The sequence below is a fragment of the Monodon monoceros genome, unplaced genomic scaffold (assembly GCF_005190385.1).
Source record: "Monodon monoceros isolate NGI ecotype Baffin Bay Population unplaced genomic scaffold, NGI_Narwhal_1 Super_Scaffold_12, whole genome shotgun sequence".
Taxonomy (NCBI): Eukaryota; Metazoa; Chordata; class Mammalia; order Artiodactyla; family Monodontidae; genus Monodon; species Monodon monoceros.
This window is the reverse complement of record NW_021703768.1, coordinates 169873028-169889916: the sequence shown is the minus strand read 5'-3', so window position 1 is coordinate 169889916 and position 16889 is coordinate 169873028. Positions and strand designations below refer to the sequence as shown.

The 16889-nt window shown below is 50.0% G+C and overlaps 2 protein-coding genes and 2 non-coding genes across 9 annotated transcripts; 3 read left to right on the top strand and 1 right to left on the bottom strand.

Moving 5' to 3' along the window:
* The first annotated feature begins 69 nt into the window (after positions 1-69).
* RACK1 (receptor for activated C kinase 1) lies at positions 70-4680 on the top strand. Its single transcript, XM_029216038.1, has 8 exons — positions 70-308; positions 1312-1483; positions 2012-2159; positions 2406-2501; positions 2918-3028; positions 3465-3605; positions 4103-4213; positions 4574-4680. Exons 1-8 carry the CDS (start codon positions 200-202, stop codon positions 4637-4639), a joined length of 954 nt encoding a protein of 317 aa, XP_029071871.1. The 5' UTR covers positions 70-199; the 3' UTR covers positions 4640-4680.
* Positions 571-638, top strand: LOC114893504. Its single transcript, XR_003792923.1, has one exon. It is a non-coding gene; the product is annotated as a small nucleolar RNA SNORD95 (small nucleolar RNA).
* Positions 1769-1847, top strand: LOC114893495. The gene has a single exon (XR_003792914.1). It is a non-coding gene; the product is annotated as a small nucleolar RNA SNORD96 family (small nucleolar RNA).
* An 822-nt stretch (positions 4681-5502) lies between the features above and the next one.
* On the bottom strand, positions 5503-15829 carry TRIM41 (tripartite motif containing 41). Of its 6 annotated transcripts, none has more exons than XM_029216017.1 (7): positions 14260-15364; positions 10419-10514; positions 8456-8719; positions 7880-7902; positions 7554-7681; positions 6945-7126; positions 5504-6305 (listed from the first exon to the last, which is right to left on the bottom strand). In XM_029216017.1, the coding sequence occupies exons 1-7, from the start codon at positions 15067-15069 to the stop codon at positions 6288-6290; spliced, it is 1521 nt and encodes a 506-aa protein (XP_029071850.1). In that variant the 5' UTR covers positions 15070-15364; the 3' UTR covers positions 5504-6287. The 6 variants fall into 6 exon arrangements, 5 of the variants coding, with proteins under 5 accessions (XP_029071849.1, XP_029071850.1, XP_029071851.1 ...); XM_029216018.1 differs by having other exon boundaries at positions 6951-7126; XM_029216016.1 differs by having other exon boundaries at positions 5503-7126; positions 8456-8686; positions 14260-15829.
* Between the last annotated feature and the right edge of the window lie 1060 nt (positions 15830-16889).

The following is a 16889-nucleotide window of genomic DNA, read 5'->3' as shown; positions in this document are numbered from 1 at the left end:
GCGCCACCATCTTGAGCAGAAGTGAATTATAAGGAGGGCGCCATTTTGCTCGGGAGGTCGGATATTTCCGGTTCCGGCGCGGAGCTGCTCGCTCTTTCTCTCCGCAGGGCCGCGGCAGGAACGTGTGTGTGTGAGTCGTCTCTCTGAGCTATCCAGTTCCATCCTTGTCGCTGCGGCGACACCCGCATCCGCCGCCGTCATGACTGAACAGATGACCCTTCGTGGCACCCTCAAGGGCCACAACGGCTGGGTGACCCAGATCGCTACCACTCCCCAGTTCCCGGACATGATACTGTCCGCCTCTCGAGGTACGGCTGAGGTGTCAGGTAGAGGACTGAGGGGTAGGGGGCGTTGCGCGCTTCGCATGACTGGGCCTGTGGGCCGCGAGGTGGGGTGTGAGTTGACCCCTGCCTAGTTGTCAGCACGGCTAAACCCATGAGGCGTCCCCACTTGGCAGACTCCGAAACACGGATGGCTGCCGGGAGGGTTGCACGGTTGGGGGCTTTTTTAAAGTCTCTAGTACCCTAACCCGCGTGTGTGGCTGTGTGCCTAGGAGCCTACGGGTCGGGCGGCGCGGTGATGAACCCAACATGCCATCTGAGTGCCCATGCTGAAACCCAGAGGCTGTTTCTGAGCTGCCGCCCGGCCGTCTACTCGGTGGGAAGTGGGGGGACTCCACGGAGAACCTCGTGACATCAGTCTCACGGCTAACCCGGGTCTGCCCATTCTGCTCTGGGTTTTTCTTATTCACTGTGTACCTGGTTGCCTTTAGAGACTTCTTGTGCCTTGCGTTTGCGCCCACGCTATTTAAAAATGGATCATCTAAGGTTAGGATCATGTCTGGCACTTAATAGGAAAGCTTGTTGAGTGGAACACGTTGCAGGGAGAGCAGGCAGTCCTGTAGCGCCTAAAGTGACTTCTAATTCCAGCACTTCTTGCAGCCCTCAGTAGTCTTTGGAGGCCCACAGCTAGTCTTCCCACACCCAGGCTGCTGTGTTAATGCATTAGATCTCAGAAAATAAAATAGACGTTGAATCGGTCTGAATCTCCAAAAGGGGCATCCATAACCTGGTAAAGTTCCACACACCTGAGTTAAATTCTCAGGGTACCACTTAGCTCTACTTGACTCTTGAATAGAGAGTCACTTGGATTTGGCTAGTAACTGCAGTCATAGCCTGTAGTTCCCCTACCCCCTAAACGCCCTTAATTAATCTTGTGAGCCCACCAGTCACCTTGAGGCATTATCCAGTAGGTCAGAGGGTGGGCTGTGGGGTTTCTCACTGGGTTTTCTTTTGTTTTACCTGCCCTTAGACAAGACCATCATCATGTGGAAGCTGACCAGAGATGAGACCAACTACGGTATCCCACAGCGTGCTCTTCGGGGTCACTCCCACTTTGTTAGTGACGTGGTCATCTCCTCAGATGGCCAGTTTGCCCTCTCAGGCTCCTGGGATGGAACCCTTCGCCTCTGGGATCTCACAACGCAAGTAGCTGCTCTGGGGCACTGGGGGAAAGCTGGGTAGAAATGAGGTAGATAATATCTGGAAGTGGTTTCCCAGGGGTGATGGGTTCGTTGTGGGAACTATAAGGCAGAGAATACCTGGAGAAGATAGTTGTGTGGCCACCCTCCTTGTTTTTAATGTTATACAGAATTGCTGAGGAGTGGTCTGGCCGAGCAGTTTTATCAGATATTGCACTTGGGAGTAGGCACAGTTTGACTGTGTTGTGTGCTGGTAGCTCAGTCTTTGGATGGTCAGGCATAACGGAGGATCTTGGTGATGAGAGGTGACATTGTCAACCAATCCCCACATGGGAGTGAGGACATGTCCTGCAATTCTGAAGGGATTCTCCGGCATATTCTCGGCCAAGGGCCTGCTGTTATCAAAGCCATGTCCAGGGTTGTGTGAGTGATGCCGCTCCACTGGGAGAGGAACCAGGCCAGGGAAACAGTCTGACTGTGTAAGAATGTTTGCAAAGTCGGTCTAGAGAGTAACCACGTCCTTCCTTTCAGGGGCACCACCACGCGCCGGTTTGTAGGCCATACCAAGGATGTGCTGAGTGTGGCCTTCTCTTCTGACAACCGGCAAATTGTCTCTGGCTCCCGAGATAAAACCATCAAGCTATGGAATACTCTGGGTGTATGCAAATATACTGTCCAGGTAAAGTGAAGGCACGTGTAGGGAGCACATGTTGAACACTTTCTCCCACCCTTCTTAATGGTGCCTTTATATGGTGATTTCAAGCCTCATCTGGAACCTAAAGGGGTTCTGTCAATCTTAAAGGTTTGGATTCTGAAGGTATGAATACAAGACTGTCAACATCCCACGTAACTGAGGGGAGGGGTGGGGGTCTACAGTTTCATGGGACAAGACAGTTTCTCCTTATTTCCTTTCCATCCTTTGCAGGATGAGAGCCACTCAGAGTGGGTGTCTTGCGTCCGCTTCTCACCCAACAGCAGCAATCCCATTATTGTCTCCTGTGGCTGGGACAAGTTGGTCAAGGTGAGCTTGGACCCAGGGTGTAAGGCCTTTGCCAACCAGAATGTGTTCCCACTGCCTCCCAGTTGGTCACTCTGAAAGCTTTGTTCCTCAAGTGACCATTTTCTTGATATTTGCTCATTACAGGCCATTAAATTTTGATATTTGGTCTGAAGTAGCTAATTGGGAACCCAGAGTCCCTTGTAAGATGGCAACACAGAAAGCTTTTTTTTTTTTCCCCCTCCCCAGTTTTAATCCTCATTGTCCTTACGTTGCCAAGACAGATTCTTTGACCTTTTTTTGTTACTGATAGAATGGAAATTGGCTGTCCTATCCAGGAATACTTTTAAGCACGGTGCCATGCCTTTTATTTGAGCTGAGCCCTCTTGACCCTGATGGATCCCCAGGCCAGGTTCTTCACCTATGACCCACAATTCCAGGTATGGAACTTGGCAAACTGTAAGCTGAAGACCAATCACATTGGCCACACAGGCTACCTGAACACTGTGACCGTCTCTCCAGATGGATCCCTCTGTGCTTCTGGAGGCAAGGTATTCAGAGGCCAGGAGTCTCCTACTCATTGGGGGACAGTGTCTTAGAATACCTAAGATAATGAGATAGCAATTTAAGAGTAAATGTTTCTGAAGAATATTCTGAAAATGACATAGATATGGTATGCTCTTTAAAAGAGATCCTTTTCTGTGAAGCTGGTTTCTTAAAGCTGCTGATGAGATTAGGATCCTGTGTTTTTGGAGCTTATAGTGATGCATTTTGAAGTTGTCAGAGACTCTTGATAGGGTTAGTGAGGTGTCATGTATTAAAGGAAAAGCATACAGAGATAAATGTTGATACTTGAGAAATTGGCTTTGGGGAGGTCAGGGTACCGTGATAAGCAGTTAAGAACTAAGGCAGAATCTTGAGACAAGGTGGATGGGATTAACATCCGGAAGGAGTCACATTGCCCTCACTTGTGCCTTGTCCACCCAGGATGGCCAGGCCATGTTGTGGGACCTCAATGAAGGCAAGCACCTTTACACGCTAGATGGTGGGGACATCATCAATGCCCTGTGCTTCAGTCCCAACCGCTACTGGCTCTGTGCTGCTACGGGCCCTAGCATCAAGATCTGGGTGAGTGTGGGCTGCAGTTGAGGCCAGATACCTGGCTCTGCAAGCCCTGGCAATGTTATTTCCCAGTGTGTCATCTGGCTCACTGGTGGGATTTGAACTTCATGAACAACTGAACCATCACACTGCCAGTGGATACCTGAGAAGAATGGGTAAAACTTCTTGGGATTTGCAGTGGTGGTGGATCTTTGCCTACTGAAAAAGAAGGATGACCAAGTGTAGCAATTTACTCAACCTCAGCACAATTGACACTTCGGGTAATCCACTGTTGGAAGAGGCAGTCTTGTGCACTTTAGGATGTGTAACAGCCTCCCAGGCCTCTACTTCCCACAAGATGCCTGTAGCAAACTAGTGGCAAACAAAAATGCCTCTCGGCATTGCCAACTGTCCCCAAGGGGGGAAAAAAATCATTCTCTTTTGAGAATTACTGAATTACAGATCAGAGAGGCTTTTGAGAGTGGCATTGAAGTGCTGAGTGTCCGGTTTTACCCCTTCCCCAGGACTTGGAGGGCAAAATCATTGTGGATGAACTGAAGCAAGAAGTTATCAGTACCAGCAGCAAGGCAGAGCCGCCTCAATGTACCTCTCTGGCCTGGTCTGCTGATGGCCAGGTAAGTGGGTCTGTCCTCAGGTGATTCAGCTTTTAACCTTTCTCACTTTCTGCTCGTCAGCCATTTATAAAACCAGTGTCTTTGACATAAGTAAAATGATGGCTTATTGTCATTTTACTGACACAGCATCAGTAGGAAGATTGTGGTCCATGGGGCAGTGGTTACCTGTCTTCAATTAAGACCTTGATTAACTTCACCAGTTTACAAACCTGTGTGTGCTTACTGCCAGCTGTTGCTTCCTCTAGGAATACATAATCACCCGTGAATAGTAGTGGGTGATTAAAAAGGGCCATCTTTGTTGCAGTAGCAGGACTGTAGAACTCCATGGCTCTGATTTAACCTGTCATTTCTCCCTTGCAGACTCTGTTTGCTGGCTACACAGACAACCTGGTGCGAGTGTGGCAGGTGACCATTGGCACCCGCTAAAAACATGGGAGAGCTTTAAAAATTAAACTGATTTTCTTTTATAGTGAGTGTCTTCTCTGAAAACTTCCTGAAACTCATCAGGTTTGTGCAGTCTGCATCAGATTGGGGCTCTGGTTTAAAAAGGTTTTGCTTTTCTTGTTTTAATCCTTTAAGGCAGTGCTCCCCGACCTTTTTGACAGCAGGGACTTGTTTCATGGAAGGCACTTTTTCCACGGACCAGGGTTTGGGGAGAGGTTGGTGGTTGGGGCGGTAATGTGAGCAATGGGGAGCAGCAGACCAAAGCTTCCTTGCTCGCCCGCCACTCACCAGAGGTTGGGGACCCCTGCTTTAAGGCAAGGCAACTCACCAGAAGAGCTGCTGCGTAATGACTCCTTTGCACTTCTTCCGTAATTGAAGATTGAAATAGTGTGGGATGGTCTGGAGGTGTTAATAAATATAATCACAGAGATGGCTTTTCCTCAAGTGGCAGCTAAATGACAGATGTGCAGCATATTGAGGTCTCTTACATATACCCTCCAACTCATAATGGCAATGAGTCTTTTCTTTGACTTCGATTTAGTGGGATTTCAACTAGATATAATGACATATAAAAAGACTTTGGAGATGTAGTGTGCCTGAGTCTTGGGCTCGAGGGCCATGGTATGGTATAAAGTCTCATAGCAGTGGTAGAAAAGAAGTGGTATTCTGAGGGGCCTGCCAGTAACAGGCTAGGCAGGGTATTCAAATGGAGGGGGGTAATAAGATTTATACCTTAGTCTGTTGAAACAGAATCACACCTGATAGGGAAGGTACAATTAATCTGTCCTCCATTTGGTGGCATCTCCTTACTTTTACTTTTCTAAAGGAGTGGACTCCACAAAAGCAGCAAATAAACTTTTTATTTCCGCAACACAACCCATCTTCCCTTTCCCCCAGGAGCATAAATTGACCCCAGCCATCAAAGCAGAGGACAAAAGCTGATAAGTGACAGAAGGCAAAGGGTTACTAGAAAAATAGATTCTGCCCAAGGCTTTCCTCCCAGGGATTCAAATCCCTGTCCCCAGGCTCCCCTCCAGGGCTCACCAAATGGAGGGAACTAAGCAAAGAAGAGAGGCTGGAACCCTGACAAAAGAAACTCCACTGAACAAAAGGGAAAGGAGCCTGGCCGTGAAAAGACCTGAGGGTTTGGGGAGGGGAGGAGCTTTGCTCCTAGATTAAGTGCTGAAAAAAAGGAAGGGGGCGAGGAATAATTTATTGGGTGATGTGATGTATGGAGTTTTGATCATGTCGACCATTCCAGATCTCTCACTGAAGCTAAATTCTGGCCAGTCTATGGAGGTAGAAATTGGGGATGGAAGAAAAATTAGAATCCTTCGTACTTCCCCCAGAGAGTAGACTGTTTATTATCCAGGTCTACCCTTTTCCCAGCCTGCTTCCCCCCCCAAAAGCTTCCAAATCCCTTAGCTAAAATTTGCATCAGAAAACGGAGTTGGAAATGAGGGCTGTCATGAGTCTTGCCCAAATCCTCCAGTCTCAGAACTGACATGAAAGTTGAACAGGGATGGGGAAAGGGAAGTTTATAATGAGATTACAATCTCCCCTCATCCCCTACTCAAAAACTCAGATCCCTGGGCGGAGGGAGGGAGAGAAGACCAGGCAACTGTTCTCATCAGGGACCCATGCAGACCTGTTGGACAAACATAGTAGGTGAGAAGACTGAGCTGGCGGCTAGGGGAGTTCGTTAGGCTCCTAAGGGAGAAGCAGGGGCCTGGGGTCAAGGAGGAGCCGCAAGCAACGCAGTAACAAATAGAGGAGCCTTTGAGCTCCCAAATTTATGGGCTACTTTCCACCACCACCCGCCCCCCAGTGCTAACCAGAGGGGCCCCTGCGGGTGGCAGGTTGATCAAGGGCAGAGCTTGATACGGGTACCCTTGGAGAGCACCCGGAAGAAAGGGAAGACACGCTCGCCCAGGAAGGCAGCCGAAAAGGTGTGCACATGAGCCAGAGTCTCTGCGTTGTAGAAGCCCAGGCGCCCGGCCTCATAGTCCAGGTACACACCAAAGCGCCTTGGTTTCTCACTTGGGCTCAGCAGTGTCTGCTCCGTTGAGCTCTGTGCCTGGTAGCGTTTGCCATTGGTGCCCACACACCACACTTCCCGCTGGAGCAGGGGCTGCTGGGGCAGGTGGAGCCGGCGGCGGCGGTGGTGATGGCGAGAGGAGGAGCTGGCATCACCGCTGCCCACAGAGGACCCCCCAGAGCCCACCTTCTCCTTATGATGGGTTGATTCACGGGCAGCACCCACTGCCCAGCCCCGCCGCCCGCCCACCTCTACCTCCCAGTAGTGCCGGCCAGAGCGGAAGCCCTGGGCCCCCAGCACGCAGCAGTCTGCCGAGAAGCGCTTGGAATGGTCAGCAACCTCCTGCCGCCGCTCTGCCAGGCGGACCCCCCGGCGGTCAGGGGACAGCATCAGGGCCGGGTGAGCCGTGTCAGGGTCCAGCGTCAGGTCCACTTGGGAGGAGGGAGGACAAATACGCCAAGGCTGGAACGACTGTTCCCTGTTAGCAGCTAACTCCAAGGTTTGGCCTTTCCTGCTGCCCTGCCCTTCACCTCTCTCCCTCCCCACCATCCAGCTGTCCTCAGCTCCCCACCCCAACCTAGAGTCCAGGCTCAAGTTCCTAGGGGCTCTCCTCCTTTCCCCACTCTGTTTTCAGGACACCAAAACACCATCTGTTTCCCTCTGGCCCCAGCTCTTATTCCCCAACACCTACCTGGGCTAGGAAAAAAGCTACTCTTGGCTTGAAGCCCCCCCAGTTGGCCTCCCTGTATCCTGCTCCATCTCAGTACCCACTATTCCCCCAGGGCCCAACTTCCCTCAGAACCCAATCTCAGGTATGTGAAGAAAAAGGCAAAGGAAGGTCAAACATGACCTCCCTACCTCGGGCAGCCTGACAGAACATCCGGCTCATTTTCCTCACGATGGCGTCTGTCAGGAAGTCATGGCTATGGGGTTGACACGGGTCAGGGGACCAGACCTCTGGGGGCTGCAGCTGTATCTCTTCACACCTGGAGGAAGGGGACCGGGCAGGGGGGTGGGACCATGATATTCCCAGAGGGAAGAGCAGAAGCTGAGGGGAAGGAGAGGGTCCAGGAGGCAGAAACTCGGGTCCTGGGGAAGGAAGGAGAGGAGCAGGATATCCAAGAGAGGCAGGGATGGGGAACCAGATGCCACTGGGTCACAAAGGATAAAGGGTGGGAACACACCTATTGAAAGTCTCCTTGATGTCCTGGGAATAACAGAAACAAAAAGAGGGAGAGGGAGAAAGAGACAAAGAGAGAGTCAGCTGCACAGGGATGGCTCCCTTCTCCCCATCTGATTCCAGCCAGAGAAAGAACTGAACTTGAACAAGGGAGTAAGAAAAAGGACACAAGGCCCTCAGTGAACATGCATCCATCTCGACCACCCCTATGCCTCAGTATGCCTAATTTAACTCATCCTACTGTGGACCCAACAGAATTTTCAACCCCAGTAAAAGGATTTTCACAATACGACTTGGTTATATTTTTCAGGATGTCACTGTCAAAAATTCTTTCCTCAACTCTTAAAGCCCTCCTTCTACGAACAGAATCTTCGTTCTTTTCATTGCGTATAATCAACACACACCACATTTGGCATCAACTACTCTGCAGCCTCAAAAACCTTTTTGGTCTTCAGGTTAAATCACTGTGGGTTCCTCCCAATGAGAAGAGAGGCAGCTCTGGACAGGTGTTTGGTAAGCACTGCCTGACAGAGCAGACACAGGGTTCTGGAGGGTGGACAGGGAAGGGGCCATTGCTCACCTGGAGCAGCCGCAGGCCCCCCTGCTGGCTCCGCTCCTGGGCCTCAGCCAGCAGGCGGCTCAGCTGGGCAGCCTGCTCCGAGAGGCGGCTGGCCGCTGCTCCCGCGCGCCCCAGCTGAGCTTCGTGCATCTCTCGGAGGCGCCGCTCTAGCCCTGCCTGCTCTTCGGCCAGAAACCGTGTCAGCCGCCCAAATTCTGAGGCCACAGCTGCCAGCTCTGACTTCATCTGGCTCTGGGATGATGCAAAGGGGATGGTGGATACCACCTCAACACACAGAAACATAAACCTCCAATTTTGCAACTGCTGCCCCTCAATCCAAGGCAAAGGAGCCCTACATTCTGAATGGAAAAAGGGCCCTGTCCCCTTCCCCATCTCCTGGCTTTAGCAGGCACCACTTCCATGCTCCTGGCACACTGGTCCCAAACTCACCAACCAATGCCTGCAACACTTATCTCCACCCTGGCTACCTAACTTGACTCGTTCTTCAGGTCTAAGCTTAAACATACCTAAGAGAAGTATCTCTCTTCCAGATCTAAATCAGGACCACCCTCATAAATATCATTGTATCTCCTCATGGCATATATCTCAATTTGAAATGTTGTATTTACAGTGGAGTATCTTTTAACATTGTCTTCACCCACTTCTCTGTAAGCGCTGTTGCCACAGTGCCGACCACAGAGTAGGTGCTGGTAAGAAGTTTTTGAAATGAATAAAAAATTCAGGAATCAAGATATGAAATTAGGGTCCTGGCTATACCACTAAGGACCTTGGGAAAGTCACCCAATACTTCTAGATCAGGAGTCAGCAAACTTCTTCTGTAAAGGGTCAGATAATATTTTACACTTTATGGGCCAAGGGGCAAAATCATGGATATTATTATGTAGGTAACTTCTATATATAATGAGAGAAAACCTCTGCCCATTCCCACCCTATCTGCCTGGGCTGGACAATCCCAGATGATGGGCACACTTTTTGCCCAGATATAAGATGGAGACATTCTTAGGAAAAAGAGTAACAGGCCAGAGTGGGGAGGAAAGTCCTGGCTGGCCAAGTGGGTGAAGGAAATAGTTTCACTCTCTGTCCCAGTGAAACTCAGATCCTGACACCTCTGCACTCCAGGAGCCCAAAAGTCTCAACTTGGGCAGCTGGCTAGAAGCAAGATAACTCCCCAACTCCCAGACTCAGATTTCACCACTCAGTGCCTAGCAACTGCCAGCAACAGAGTCCCTAATGTGTAGGTGGCAATGAATGAGCACGGCCCCGGGAAGCGGCAAGGCTCAGCCACCCTCTCAGGGTGGCAGGCATTGGAGGGATGGGGGAAGAGGACAGACAGGAAGGATGCCCTAGCTTGGTCTCCAAAGCTCAGTGCCAGGCTATTCCAGTGCCTCCCGGCCTTACAAAAAGAGGCAGAGGTAAGGGGTGGGAATTCGGGGGAAAATATCTAAAAATACTCCTTGGGGAGGGGTGAGCAATAATTTTAAAAAGGCTGAGAAACACTGGACCAGAAGATATTAGGTCTCTGCAGTGCTAACATTCCTCCCCTCATGCTCAGTGCTGCTTTGCCCACCATTTGCCATCTATCCTGGAACCTGGATGGAGCTTCTCTGATAGCTGATATCTGAATTTTGCCTTGCCCTCTTCTGACCTCTGTGTTATCTGGTGTGGCGGGCACAGCAGTATGGGGCAGCAGCTCTTGGGTTAGGTGTCTGGGGTGGTAAACCTGCTCTGCAGCCTTGGGCCAGGCACCAACCCTCTCCAAGCTAAACCTGTTTCACTCCATTTTGGAACCTAGGAACAAACATGCCTCTTGATCCACTAAGGCCCCTCTCTCCTCACAACCCTGGGAAGGTGTCTACCTCTCTCCCAGGCCTCGGCTGCCCCTCTTCAGCGGATCTAGTCACCCCCTGTGAGAGCCCATCTTCCCTGCTCTGACCACAGAGCCCTGTCAAGGACATTCACTCACCTTCAACTCTGTCACCCGCCTCTCCTCCTTGGCCTTCATCTTCTGCACAGCCTCCAAGTGCTTCCTCAGTGGTTCCACGTGCCCCTGCAGTTTGGCCTAAGGAAACGGGGAAAGGAAGATTAGAGGCCTGGGATGCGAGGGGCACCTGTTCTCAGAGCCCACATACCCCATTCTCCCATTTGGGGTTGGGGCTCAAAGCCTGATCACCATCACAGGTATCAAAGGAGCATCACACTCCCTTCCTCCCCTTTCTTCTCTTCAGATGATGACAAAGGCCTCCAACCCTCCACCTGCTCTCAGGTACAAAGCCCTGGGTGTGCTCTTAAGGTAGGATCCTGGGACTTCCCAGGCAGTCCAGCAGTTAAGATTCCACGCTTCCACTGCAGGGAGCGAGGGTTCGATCCCTGGTCAGGGAACTAAGGTCCCGCGTACCATGCAGCACAGCCAAAAAGTAAAAAAAAATAAAATAAAAATTAAAAATAAAGGTAGGATCCTGATGACTACATAGCCCCACACTCAGAGTTGGAGTAAACCTGGCTTGAGCCCCTCACCACACAAAGTCCTTCCATATGAATGTTCCTACCTATAGTCCCTTCCCCCTCATAAGCAATCTTCCTCATAATTTTCATCTCTAAATACTCTTCTGATGATTTTATGCCTGTGCTAAAAATCTTTCAACAGTTCTCCATGACTTGCAAAATATGAGGCTCTCATTGCTTCTTCATTTCTTGCCTCCCCTCCTACACCTCCCCTCCTACACCCCCCTCAACATAGACTCTTAGTTTTAGTCACATAAAACTTGTCTTTTCCTGAGCATAGTTCCATACCTTTATCCATGCTGTTCCCTCTGCCTGGGGCTGCCCTTCTACACTTAGCCCAAGGCATTCTTCCTTTAAAACCCAGCTACCTGACCATGTCCCTGATGGTCCCCAACTTCCTCTGTGATCCCAAGGAACGTGAATACGCCTTTACAATACTCCCCTACACTGCAATCATTTACAAGTGTGCTACCCCCAGGACACACAGACTCACGGCAGCAGGAACCCCGCTTTACTTATTGTAATTTCTATGCTTCTCTCTGTCCACTGGCTTTCTCTCCTACTCAGTTACTTGCTAAATGGAAAACCCTCTCCTCCTAAAGTTTTAACTCTCTCAGCAAATATGCTCTTGAGCTCTGTGTTCTAATCATCCGTAGCAAAATCTTTTGCTTTAACGGGCTGTTAGACTAGAATGGATGAGATAAGCCCAACTTTCGTGCTCTTTCCTTTTTTATGCCATCTACTCCTTCTGCCTGCTATGCCTTCTCCTTTTCCTTGAGGGGTAATACAGCATAGAAGAGCTCAAGCCCAGACTCTGATCTGAACCTGAATGCAGCCCGAGGCAAGCCATGCTTCCAGTTTCCTCATCTCAAAAGGGGAACTGGGAATAACAGAATCTGCCTCACAGACACTATGCTTAGCACAGTGTCTGGCATGGAGCAAAAGATCAGTACTAAATGTTATCTAAAATTCCCTACCCAAGCCTCAGCTGCCAATGACAGCCTGACAATGACCCTTGATCCAAAGAGGTGAGTGTCCCGGAGCACAAAAGGTAGTTGTTGCACAGGTTAACTGGTCGAAGAAAAAAATCATAATAAAATTACAATCAATCCATAACATAAAAATAACATAAACTACACAAAATTTTGCCTTTCGCTATTACTATCTACTTTTCTCCACAATAATTTCAACTCTATTAAGTCAGAATTCATAATGCATAAGTTTCTCATTTAATATTTTTCCTAAATTGTTGACAAAAAATTCATACACACAAATCCAAATAGAGTACCATTTAAGAGAAAGTTTCAAGAACGTTTAACTTTTTTGAAGCTTTATTTATACATCATTTGTGCATTATTACCTATTCAATAAGGAAATATCTCTACAAAACAACAGTGTGCCAAGCTAATGCTAGTTAGTGTACATACCTGAAAAGAAACTACCTGCCTGTAAAATACCCTGTAAGTTAGAAAGGGAGTCACTCAAATTATCGTTTGACATAATGAAACTTATGTATTTGCATTTGCTGATCAGATTATTTGTGTCTCTCTGGCCTCTCCAAATTGCACAGCTCTACTGGCCTGGCATTCAACAGCTATGGCTAACACAAATTAAAATCCAGTTTCAGAAGCTCTTCAGAAGAGTTCTGCAAGGGAAGGGTGGAGAAGGGGTGGAATGACCATGGATATTCCGCCCTGGGATCCAGTTGACAAAGTGACTGCACATTGTGCGATGAGTACAATTATCTAGAAACTGAGGGGATACAAAATGGAAGGACAAAAGGAGCTCACAATCTCCCCCAATAATGTAGGGCCTAAAAGGCAGGCGGTATTACCAGTTCAGTGATTCCCATACTAGCCTGGGCTTTCTAAAGATATTCTCCCTGTCACTGATTCAGAATCTCTAACGGTAGGGCGCACTGTACTTCTGAAAACCTCCACTAATAATTGGGACAGTCAGCCACGTTTGACAATCACTGTGCGCAAGGAATAGTTACTTGTCATGAGGGGTATAGGTCTGTATTAGCTGTATGTATCACTCACAGCTGAGAAGCTCTAGACATCTCACTCTAAAACTGGGGTAATGATAATAATACCTAAATAACGTTACTGTAGGAATCGGGGAAGGTGTGGAAACGCAAGTCATAAAACAAAAAAGCTCTGTGCAGACTACATAGAAGAAGCTACCCTCTCCTCCTGGTTCCACTGCTACAAACCCATCTGGGCCTTTGCTAAATAATGTTATTTCTACTGGCTGTCTCACACACAAATCTCCTTTATCTGTGTCCAAAGAATCAGGATCAGAAGTAGGAGGCAAGATATTAACTAAACTAGAATCAGCCTCCAAGAAAAGTCACATGTCAGAAAAGTCAAACAAACCACAGACATCCAAATGGCGGTGACGCTGTTAACAGTATAGGCCGGGGGGCGGGGGGGGGGTCATAACCAAGTCCACCAGTTACTAGTAGCTGTGTGGCCCTTTGTATATTACTTAAATCTCTCTGTTTCCCAATCTGCAAGACAGGAGTACAAACCATATCAAACTCACAGGATTTTCTCAGTTTTAAATGAGACAGTCCATGAAAAGTGCTTAAAACAGTGCTGGGGGACATACTAAGAAATTAAAGTTCAAAGACATTCAGAGACTAAAAGCCGGGTCTTCTGACTTAAAAACCTCTCCCTTTTTTCTGAATTCCCAGGAAAGGTAAGAAGCCCTGGCCACGACACCAGAATGATGCAGACCCACGGAGAGAACCAAGCCGTATCTTGGAGTGGGTGGGGAACGCCTTAGAAAGCAAGTGAGGAGCGTATGGGTCTCATACGAGTGGTCAATACTACATTCCTGCCCCTCAGAGCCCCTTCTTATTTGAGCCCCAAGTTCTTTCCATTGCTAGGGGTTTCAGTCAAGGACACATTTAAGAGTCACCCAGAGTTAAATGAGACGGGTAGTAAAGCCCTAGGGGCTTGTCACTTGCTATTACTTAGGGACAGTGGAAGTGTAAAAGAAGACAGAAGACAAAGCCCAGAGATATGGCATCACCAATTTTGCCAGATCTCCTTTGAGGAAGCCAGTCTTCCCTGGTCTTCTTCACTGTGTCTACTTTGTCTGTGTCCAGGATCCTTCTCACTCCAACCCATCCTGGTGCCAGTAAGTGCTCAGGTAAGGAGAATCAGCTCAACAGTACATGAGGTTCTTCGAGGGGGAGCCGGGGGGGTGGGGGGGTGGGAAGACATGTTTCCTTTTCCCAGCTCCTCTTACTTCCCCTCCACCCCCACTAAACTCCCACCTTCTACTTCTCTCACCTTGTACTCCTGCACCACCTCCTCCAATGGCACCACGCTGTGTTGTTTGTGGCTCCTGGATTCTCGGCACACCACACAGATGGCTTCTTCATCCACCTCGCAAAAGAGCTTCAGGGCTTCTTGGTGTTTGGGACAAATGCCCTGCTCGTTCCCACGGCTCCCTCGACCAGGGGTTGGGTGCATCTGCCGAATCACCTGGACCATGTTAGCCAGCTGCAGGTTGGGGCGGAAGCTCCGCCTGGGAAAGCTCTTGCGGCACTGGGGGCAGGTGAAGCACCTCCGAGGGGCTGGAGGCGGGGGCAGTGGGGTGACGGGATCTAGCTCCTCTTCCTCATCCTCCTCCAGCACTTCCTCCTCATCCTCCTCATCCTCCCCCCTCAGGTCCCCCTCCACGTTCCCCAAGTAGTAGTCCAGGTCTTCCTCCTCGTCCTCCTCCTCCCACACGTAGTCCATGTTTTCCCAGTTGGACCCGCCCATGCCACTGGTCCAAAACACACCCTCCTCTTCCTCCTCGACTTCCTCCTCCATGTCGCCATCATAGTCTTCATCCCGCATGGGGGTGTCCCACCCCCCACCGGCCCCCACAGCCTCCACTTCCTCCTCCTCTCCGTCCTCCTCCTCTTCCTCCCGGTCTAACTCGTCCCTGTCCTCTTCATCCTCCCCTCCCCACAGCTGGGTTACACACACTCGGCAGAAGTTGTGCCCGCAGCCGATGGACACAGGGTCCGTGAAGTAATCGAGGCAGATGGCGCACACCGCCTCCTCCTGAAGGGTCTGCACAGGGTTGGGTGCCATGGCAACGGCAGCCATCTTAGTGTCCAGTCAGCCAGTGTAGACGGGCGGTGGGGAGCTGGGGGGCGGGGGGGGGTCTTCCCTCTCAGACGCCCTGACGACCCAGCCCCACCCCCAGCCCTGCCTCTATACACCTTGCCTCAAGCGCAGCCAGAGAAATGTCCTCCCGACAACCCACCCCTCCGCACAGAGTTCCCTACTCCCAGACAACAACCGTGTCCCTGAGAGGGGAGGGGATACAGCTGAGCGATACCCCCAAGTCCCTCAGGTGGCCCTGAGTGCAAATCTACCCCAAAGCTCCCTTGGCCTCCTCATAAACCCCCGCCCCTCCTCACTTACTGGCTCCGCCCCCTCATTTCCGTCCCCCCAACACTTCCGGTGCTGCGAGCCACCGAAGCCCGCGAGTTCCATCCGCGGTCACGCTACATCCCTTTCTATCCCTCTCCCCTCCCTTACCCGCCCCGGGCCCCTGGGTGACAGAAAACGGTGAGAAGACGCTCTAGCAGGCACTCGGGAACAGGGCGGGAGACCTAGAAAGACAGAGGCGCACGCCTCTGTGATGCGAGGGAGCAGGGAACGCAGACGAAACAGAAAGCTCGGCCTCCCCCATCGCCCGCCACTGGGGATAAACTTCGGGGGACGGTGGAAGGGCCTGGCGCCCGTCTGCTCTCAGTGCTATGACCGCATCGGCCCGGCGCCATCCTACCGACCGGACACAGTGAACTGCAGCAGGGACTCCGCACCGCCGATGCCGGAAGCGGAGGGGCGGCGGTCGCTGAGCGCCCTGAAGTACTTCCGGCCCTTCTAGGCGAAGGACTTTGTTGTTTGAGGGCTCTGAGCGTCCCTCCGAGACTAGGGGGCGGGGCCTGTAGAAGTGCGATGGAGGTGGGACCGGAGACCCTCCCCCTCCTCCTCCCCTCTGTAGTTGGCATTTCCACACCCATTTTAGAAACTGCGGTCGGTCACTATCGCATCGTTTAGATGAACTTTCCTAATTGCCATCAGTAAAGGAACGGTTGCAAATCATGACATGCACATTCACACATTGGAACACTTTAGATATAAGAAGGGAATCCTCTTCAAAATGTACAGTATTCTGAAGTGAAAAAAGCAAGGTGCTGAATAGTGTGTAGAGTATATCTGTAAAAAATGGGGGGGGGAATAGGATGTTAAATGTATGTAATAGCTTTATAGTCTTGTGTTTACTCATAAAGTAAGGGCAGTTCCTATCTCAGAGGGCTTAGTGAAATTAATGTAATGCAAAGCTATTAGAATGTTGCTTAGCACATGGTAAGTGAGATACAAGTTTTAGCTACCCATTATTATCATCGTCGTCGTCTATCTCTGGAAGAATACTAGTTTCTCTGGGAAGTCTGAGGATCCAGGATAGGAAGGACACTTCTCCGTAAATGTCGTTGTGTGTGTTTTGAATTTTGAACCATGTCAATGTATTGCCTTAAAGAAAAAAAAAAGTTTATTTCCCCAAGTGCTGTCGATTCATTTAACACTTTCTGAGCTGTGCGCCACGCGTGCTCCACGCCCAGAAAACCTCGAGGTCTGTCTTCGTGGAGTCGCAGTCTAAGAGCAGGGACTCGGAATGGGTTTGCGGAATTGATTTTACTTGAGAGAATCCTAGGGGGCCTGTAGAACGGCATCAGTAAAGATAAAGATACTGCTGTGGTACTCAGAGCAACTCTGCCAAATAGATTATTTGTGCAATAGAAATAATACTTGATGCTTTAAAATATATATATATATCTCAATTAATTAAAAATTTTTTAAAAACCTGCGGGGAAAGTTACAGGACCTGTGTCCATGTACAGAATCCCCAGCGAGTG

Coding starts and splice junctions, on each gene's coding strand:
- TRIM41 (XM_029216015.1), bottom strand. CDS start 15,069: ATGGCTGCCGTTGCCATGGCACCCAACCCTGTGCAGACCCTTCAGGAG. Junction 10,515..14,259: donor AGGTGGTGCAGGAGTACAAG/GTGAGAGAAGTA, acceptor CCGTTTCCTTAG/GCCAAACTGCAGGGGCACGT. Junction 7,682..7,879: donor ATCAAGGAGACTTTCAATAG/GTGTGTTCCCAC, acceptor CCCTTCCTCCAG/GTGTGAAGAGATACAGCTGC.
- RACK1 (XM_029216038.1), top strand. CDS start 200: ATGACTGAACAGATGACCCTTCGTGGCACCCTCAAGGGCCACAACGGC. Junction 1,484..2,011: donor CGCCTCTGGGATCTCACAAC/GCAAGTAGCTGC, acceptor CCTTCCTTTCAG/GGGCACCACCACGCGCCGGT. Junction 4,214..4,573: donor CCTGGTCTGCTGATGGCCAG/GTAAGTGGGTCT, acceptor TCTCCCTTGCAG/ACTCTGTTTGCTGGCTACAC.